This window comes from Crocodylus porosus, unplaced genomic scaffold, assembly GCF_001723895.1.
Source record: "Crocodylus porosus isolate Cpor-Errol unplaced genomic scaffold, CroPor_comp1, whole genome shotgun sequence".
Classification (NCBI taxonomy): domain Eukaryota; kingdom Metazoa; phylum Chordata; order Crocodylia; family Crocodylidae; genus Crocodylus; species Crocodylus porosus.
In genome coordinates, this window is record NW_017728886.1 from 227,858,228 (window position 1) to 227,866,816 (window position 8,589).

The following is an 8,589-nucleotide window of genomic DNA, read 5'->3' on the forward strand; positions in this document are numbered from 1 at the left end:
GGAAGCAGCAGACTTCCCGGGCTAAGGGGTCGGGGCTGCAGATTGCCCCCTCAGTGCCCCGCAGGATGGAGTCTCCCACAACAAACACTTTGCTTCCTCAGTACCTGGATCCACTAGCATTCCAGGGCTAGGAGCTCAGTTCAGAACTCCTGGTTAGACCAGTCCCGCACTTTCTCATGGGCAATGTCTTCCACCCACTACCTGCCCTGGCCGGCCACGTCCTCCACCTGCTAGGCCTGTGCACCCTACTGCCCAGATGGGGTCTGCAGGCAGCCCTAGGGGAGTGGCAGGCATGTCCAGGGGCTGCAGCAGCCTGAAGCACCCTTTAGCACACTGCTGCCCCATTGGTAGAACCGCATGGCAGTGCAGAGCCAGGGGCACACACAGGGCCTGCAGTGTCCTCAGGCTGCCTGTGTTATGTGCCCCAGGGCACAAAACATCTGCAGTCTTTTATACCCTGCAAACAGGAGCTGCCATAGAGGCAGCCCAGCCCTGGAGCAGGAGAGGCTCCTAGTTTGCAGCCCTGGGGCTGGCCTCAGGCCGGCCTCCTAGTGGGTGGGCAGACCTGGGAGCAAACTTGCCCCTGGGTTGCATCTACATGTGCTTTATTGTGCATTAACTAATCCTGCTTAAATTTGCTAGTTGTATTTGCAAGTAGGAAATTTAAGGAGGATTAAGGATTTTTACTGCACAGTAAGTGTGCACACATGTAGATGGCCATGCTACAGCACAGTACAGTAACATGTCAATGTACAGTAACATGTCTTGTGTAGACACGCCCAGTATGTCTCTTTCTGCATTTCTGTAACATTCCTGAAAAGTTTGAAATCAACTTTATAGTCAAACAAAGATAGGCCAATTCCTGCTTTTCTTTTGTCAGTTAAAAGAGGATTGCACTAGCATGACTGGAAGTAGAACTTCCTGAACATAAGGTGTCCTGCTACATTCTACTTTGAGTCAGTTCAACTGTTTTCCAGAGGCATTGTTTAAACATAGAAAGTAGATTGTAAATACCTTTATAATGTTTTAATTGTAGTTAGACTTTTCTTCTAGTTTTACTTTTCAGCTAGAGGATCTTGTTGGTCCCTTCCTTTTAATTAATAGCATATGTGTTTTGGTATTCCTGTGTATATTAAGGGGACAGAATGCAAATAGGTATGTAGACATCCCAGTCATTCTTTAGAGAGGTTATATTTTGGATTGTGGCTTAGAAATAGCTCGCAACTCCATCCCTTTGTGTCAATAAAACTATTCTAAGAGCATGGGAGTTGCTTTGAAAATTCCCTGACATAAGAGAAATCCTCAGGTGTTATTGAGCTGGTATGGCTGCAGGTAAAGTAGATGGCATAATTAAGCTGTTAATTTTCTCCTAACCCTTTTGCTATCACCTATACCAGTAATGGAAATCTCCTATTTTATGCTGTCTTGATGAGTAAATAACTTACACAATTTATTGCATTTCTTTATTTGAGCTGAAGAGAATAACAAGCAGAGCCAATATTTGGGGAAGTCATTATATGAACATATTTTGCACTAGGTTTTGTAAATGAACTTGTTTTAGGGCTGGTAAATTAATGAGCTAGTGCTGGTAAGATAAATTCACAGAAAGGTTTAGTGTATTTCACTTGAAGCTACATTGATCTTTCATGGCATGGATCTGAAACTGCTTTTGATTTTCCAATGATTATTTATCTTATGGTTGAAAGGGATCTTTTTTATTACATTAATATCAAAATACCAAATTTTAATGTAATCATCACTGATACATATCTTTGGTTTCTTAGGTAACAATGTTTGTGCTTCACTTGGGAAGTGCCACTTTCTTGTTAACAGAACCGGTGATAAGTGCAATGACAACTGGGGCAGCTACACATGTCGTGACTTCACAAGTGAAGTATCTTCTGGGAATGAAAATGCCATATATATCAGGACCACTGGGATTCTTTTATGTGAGTTCACCAAAGGAGATCTGCATTTTTATTTGCTAACATTTTATTTAAAATCTGTAGCTTTTTGTGAGATTATATGTGCATGTTGGGGGAAGACCAAACTCCTCCTATTAGCATTAATGGTATTTAGAACCCATAAGGACTGCCTGAGTTCAAACTAGCAAAATTAGGCCTTGAGTTACATACATTATCCAATTAAAAATGATCCAGTTTTGTAGTACTGTTAATAGTTACATATATTTGTTTAAACAATTATAAATATTTAATCTTTTTCATACGTTAACAGAAGGCAAAACAAACATGTTTTATACCATTCCACATGAACAGTTAACTTCTTTTGTATGTCATGTCTGGGGGAACCCAACATATTTCAAATTTCATCCTAAGCATGCTGCCTTTCATATTTTTGCCAAATGAACCCTGGCTATCAGTGTAGTGAAAGGAATGTCCAATAAATAGTTACTTTAGCTGTGCTACTGCTTTTTCATGACGTAGTATAACTTTGTCGTACAGCATCTCAAGCTTGTATCTTTATTGTAATTTCTATATTACTAGTACATCTTTTTATATAGTGTTGTAGTTCTTTTGTATGATATGTACAACTATGAGAACCCATTGTCTAGAAAAGTCTACTGTAATAAAATCTTCCAGCTTATGTATCGTGGCCATATTCTTCTAACACAAGCATGTTGTATCCTTTTTCTATATCTGCCATGCCAGTGCAATGGAGCCCTTATCTGCATAAAGGAATATATCGGTGTGACTCTGTGTTAGCTGATAGTTTTCATATATTCAGCCAATGAGCAACTAAAGAATGAGGTCTGTGTATACTAGCATAGCCCCTTGATCCTAGTACGTATGTATCTATTTAGCCACTGAAGTGAAACTGGCTTTTAAGGAACATTGAATATGTTTTCTTAAATCACCTCTGCTTTCTACTCCCAGTCTGATTCACCATTCATTTTTGAGTGGCTGGCAGGAGGGGACACCGAAATGGCATCTCTGCTAAAATCTGTAGGCAGTAGGGAAATTTATGATTTCTGCGAGACAGGGTATTTTGGTATTTATAAATATTCCATTGGTTATATTTTGTACACAATGCCTATTTATAATTTTTATGAGGCCCAAAAATTATTAATGGCTGTTATAGCCATCTAACAAATATGAATAATATATGTTATAGACAATTATATAAGTAAAAATTGCTATAAGCCATGACTATAAAATAGCCTATTGAGCTTTATTTTAAAAATTAACCATTGAATGGCTCTTGTATCCTAACTATAAAATGTAACCTTTTTTTTAATATCTGCCATACCAGTGCCATGGAGCTCCTATCTTCATAAAAGAATATATTAATTTGGTAGAAATGACTAATATCAACTAAAGCAGTCAAGAAATAACCAAAGCATATAGTATAATAAATAATAAGGAACAGCAATGATGCAAATAAATATTTCTGTCTTGACCTGCTGGTAATATCATAAATGAAGTCTTCAGAAAATTTTCAAGGCTATCTGTTCCCTTATCCCTTATATTTTTGTCAGAGCTGTGCTGGGAAAAGAAAATGTGAAGTCTTGTTTTACAATCATAAAATTTTAAGAAGCAGGGCTAGAACAGACCTTAGAAGTCATCTAATCCAGCTACCTGCTCAAGGCAGGATCATCCCTGCTTAAATCATCCTAGTCAAGTGTTTGTCTAACCCATAGATTCCAGCTTCTAAGTGGCTGGAAACCAAACACCCCATAGGCTGCATCAGGGAGAGCCACAGGCCCCTGGGCTACACACCATCTAGATGTTCATACTACAACATGCCAGCAGCCCTGCATTTGCCCTCCCTACCCCCCACCTCCAAGGTGGCTGTTCCTGATAATCTTGTTATCTCCTCTTGTGACAAAAATCACCTTCTCCATCAAGTGTTAACTGAAGACCTGAACAGATGGAGGCTTAAAAGTCATAAATTGTTTGTATATGAAGCCAGCAAGCTCCTGGAAGAGACTGGGGATGCTGAACCAAACCTATGGGCAGCAATGGAGCGGGCCAACTGCTGGGAAAGGTCAGACCTATTCCTACAGCATTTTATACCAACATCAGATGAGTCCCCCAGTGGGCATGACCTTGACAGAGAAACATGGAACAAGCTGAACACACTGAGATCTGGATACCGGTGCTTTAAAAGAACACTTCACAAGATGAACATCTTGGACAGCCCCCTGTGTGAATGAATGTCTATCAAACAGCACAGCACTTCATTGAAAGCTGCAATCCTTACAAATGGCCAGACGGGGCAGATGGAATCCACACGTTGAGCGAGAATCCCAGACAGTGGCTCATAGATTTGTAAGCTGATATCTGATGCCATACGAAAGAAGAAGATTCTTTGATTACTTAAGGAAAGGCTCCATAATTTTTCCAGATATTTAGGTCAGACAGACTGGGCTATAATTCCCTGAATCCTTCTCCTCCTTCCCTCGTTTTAAACATAGATGTTATATTTTCCCTTTTCCAGTTGTTTGAGACCTCACTCAATCTCGATGAGTACGCAAAGAGAATAAACTACTGTCTTTGCAATTACTTCAGCCAATTCCATGTATAGTATAGGCTGCAACTCACTTGGCCCTGCTGACTGAAAATATTCAGCTTCTCTAAGCAATATCTAACCTCTTCTTTCACTACTTGAGTTGGAGTATCTCCTCTATCTATGCTGGTGAATGCTTTCATTATCTGGTAGCTGACCTTATTCATGAAGGGTGAAGTAAAAAAGGTGCAATTAGATTGGCATCCCATTTACCCATTAATATGGCTTCTTTAAGGTTCAGTCAGCTCTTTTGGACTCCTTTTCCCCTCAGAGTTGCCTGCTATGGGAACTGTCTACCAGTTCCCAAAATTTGGTAAAGTCTGCTTTTCTGAAGTCCAGTGTCTTTATTCTTCTGCTCTCCTCCTTCCCATTTCATGGTCATTGTCACCCAAGTTGTCTTCTTTCTTTACATTCTTGACCAGTTCCTCTCTACTTATGAGCAACAGTTGAGAAAAGCTCTACCTTGACTTGGCTTCTCCACCACCTTGATTGGTGGAGAAGTATTATCCTTGAAATACTTCAAAAACTTGGTGGACTGCCTGTGCACCTATGAGTTACTCTCCTTACAGATATCACTGCAATTAAAATTTCTGAACATGATCAGCCCTGTGTTACTTTGGATAGTTTGAGGAAAAATGTATCTACCTTCTACTTCCAGTTTGCTTGCCTATACCAGATGTTCAGTGACATCCTCCTTTCCTTTTACCTGGACCCAGAGACTTTTAACAGGCCTACCTCCTGCTTTATACTGCACCACAGAACAAGTGAATGTTGTCTGTACACAAGTTGCTTTTTTATCCTGCATGTGCTTCCCAAGCAAGTTATGTCCACCCATGACAGTATCCCATGCTGCAGACTATCTCATCAAGTAATTCAGCTGAAACCATTATCAACATTTCTTAGTATTTGAAAACAAAGACAAGATATGAAAACATATTTACAATGCAGCCATCTCTTGTTAGGCTCATACTCCCATACAATTTCATGCCCCCCCCCCCCAAAAATAATAATAATAGGCAAAGTCTACTCTGTGTTGGACAGTGCTAGGGAGAATTCTCATGAAAACATGCCTGCCCACCTGCTCTTGCTTCACACAGACTGCATGCCAAAAACTGTCATGTGCCAACCATTACAGACAAGCTGCCTGTGCCCAACTCTGCTTGTATGAGACTGAAAGTGGCACTGGGCATATACCAAGAAGTGACTACACACCATTTCTTCAGCAGGCAGTCTGCACAGGGTGGAAGTAGGTGGACAGGGCAAGGGCAAAATGGTGCTCCCTAACATTGTCCAGTAAAGACATTTGTTTTTCAAAACAAGGGATGGCATGATACCATCTGAAAGCAGGAACTCTGTGTTGCAACTTTTCTCCAAAAAAATCATGTACCCATTCTCAATATGGCCTTTTATCATCTTTCCTGAGTATTTCAGATGTTAGACTTGCATAACATACAGCTGCTCCTCGTGGATTTATTCCAAACATAGGCTGCAATTATTAAGAAAATATCAGAAAGAAACCCTTTAAAAAATGTAATGTGGTCTTGGACTGCAAACTTTTATTGATTGGAAAAGAGACTCTAATGTTTTGACTAATTAATTGGGTTCTTTTTACCTTTTCTATTATTTATTTCAACATGTGCACCAATTTTGGAGCTAATCTGAAAAGTTTGAATTTAGATTTTATGTAAAAGTAAGTCACTGATATTTCCAAGGACTTATTTCATTTTTGTCTATACAACTTCCCCACTGAGCCCACACTGCTGTCAAGAAACTAGCCCTGCTCATTTGCTGCTATTTTGCTGATACTTTGTGCTGACAACTGAGTGGAGCAGATAGCTTAGACAGGTTATGAGCATGTGCCTCAGCTTTCTTTTTAGCATATAAATAAGTAGCTTATTTAGAATATGCATATAGTTAAGGTTGTACAGAGGTACTGTTTTCTGTTAAAGCCAGAACATCTATTCTCATGACATCCAGTGGAACTCAGGGTGTTGTTACATCCTATGTATGGAGGAGGAGCAGGTCGACAGAGCTTAATTCTTCTTCAGGGTAACTAAGCACCATTCTACCATGGTAGACAAACATGGCATCATCTTAAAAATCCATGTTAAACATACTTCATGGGAATTAAAGTAGTCATGAATCCCGGGGCTATAATATCTATGGAACAAGACAATTTTTAGTTGGTTGATTATAAGTGGAAGGCAGATCCCATTATGCACCAAGAAAATATATAAAAATAATATTTGGTAAGACACACGTTTCATCTGCCTAAGTTTGACTTAGTCATATTACAAATAAGTGGTGAAACCAATAATAACTTATCCAAATCATCTAAAATATAGGGTTGGTACATTTCCTTTTATTTTACTGAGAGGTGCCTGGCACATTTATGGGTTCTGTAAAATAAATATGGTAATATTTCTATAGAGATCTCACATTCTGCAAAAATAATGTAATTCCTTTTGCTCTTTCCTTCCATCTATAACATAAGCTGTCTTATTTAAAATGATTCCAGTGGTCAGTATGTCAGAGACCCCCCCCCACCCCAAATACCTAGATATATTTTTATGTATAAATTTCACCATTTTAATATATTAGATTCAGGGCAAGAACTAAAGCGTTAATTCCACTAGAGAGCAGGACAGTTCCTATTGATCTAAAGCTCCAAAGTTTGGCCCTTAAACTTGTCCATTGTCTCAGATTTAGTAAAGAAAAAAAAGAAGAAGCATTTTTTTGAAAGGTTTGTGTTTCTTTAAAATGGTATCCATTAGAAGTGTTCTGAAAGACTAGAAAATCAGATTAATCAAATATCCATAATGCATTGAGGTTGAGGACATAAAATAAATGCAGTCCATTACATAGTTTGTAGTTGATCCCATAGATCTCATCTACACTAAAAATAAAAGGTGTGGTATTAAATCAAATCAGTGGGTGCATCTACACATGCATTGTACTGTGGAGCTCCATAGTAAAGCAGCACTGTTTACATGTACACTTGTATTAGGGCACATTACATTAATTAACTCAGCTGTAGGCTAATACAGTCTGGAACAAGTACTATCCTACAGCTGTGTAGTTACATGCACTGTAAGACATGTGTAGGAGGTGACTGGGGCTGGCTGGGGCACAAGATTGCTACAGTATGAGAGCTGCCTATACTGTAGCACCCTCTTACATCAGCCAGCCCCTCTGTAGCATATTGAACCAGGCTGGAGCAGCCCCAGGTTGGCAGGCTCACCTCCTAAACCCCTGCCAGCTAGGGCTGCTCTACCCCAGTTCAACATGTTGTAGTCCTGAGTGCATGTGTAAATGCTGCACTGGGAGACATAAACTCTGGTACTAATTGTGCCAGTGTTTATTGCTATGTGCTAATTGTATGTGTAGATGCACCTAATTTGATCTAATTAACTCTTGTGAAGCTGTGACCAGACAAAAGAATTGTACTTTTCATGTTCAAAGGTACTATGAATTAGTCCTGAGTGGAGTTTTTGAAAGTGAGTAATTGCAACAAGATAGCTAACTTGATCAAACATCACATTTTATAGCTTTGTCTAAATAAAGTTAATCAGATATGTGAGGACTGTGTATTTAAGTTTTATGTAGGTTCCTGGAAATGTGAACACAAAATTCTATTCCAAAAAAAAGATGACAGGTTTAGTACCAGGTTCCAACACAAATGTTCTTTACGCAAACTGATCTACAACTGCTACCAAATGATAGGAGCTGTTGCTATACCTTTGTCCAGATATTTTAGAGATTATCACCTGGACAAGGGAGAAGAGATTGATGACATATATCTTGACTTCAAAAAGCCTTCTGTCTGGTATCCCATGATCACCTCTTGGCGAAACTGGCCAATTGTGGCCTTCGGTCTACCACGATCCGCTGGCTGGAGAACTGGCTCCATGGTCAGACCCAGAGGGTGGTAACTGACGCAAGTCAATTGTCATGGTGCCCTGTGACCAGTAGGGTCCCCCAAGGCTCTGTCCTTGGACCCATATTGTTCAACATCTTCATTAATGATGTGGACATTGGAGTCAGAAGCGGACTGGCCAAGTT

The 8,589-nt window shown here is 39.7% G+C and overlaps 1 protein-coding gene across 1 annotated transcript in view; it reads left to right on the forward strand.

Moving 5' to 3' along the window:
- Positions 1 to 8,589, forward strand: part of SLC26A7 (solute carrier family 26 member 7) — a 142,815-nt gene that overhangs the window by 61,184 nt on the left and 73,042 nt on the right. The window contains exon 4 of the mRNA XM_019550350.1: positions 1,785 to 1,949. Coding sequence (XP_019405895.1) covers positions 1,785 to 1,949 — 165 coding nt within the window. The remainder of the gene's footprint in view (positions 1 to 1,784; positions 1,950 to 8,589) is intronic.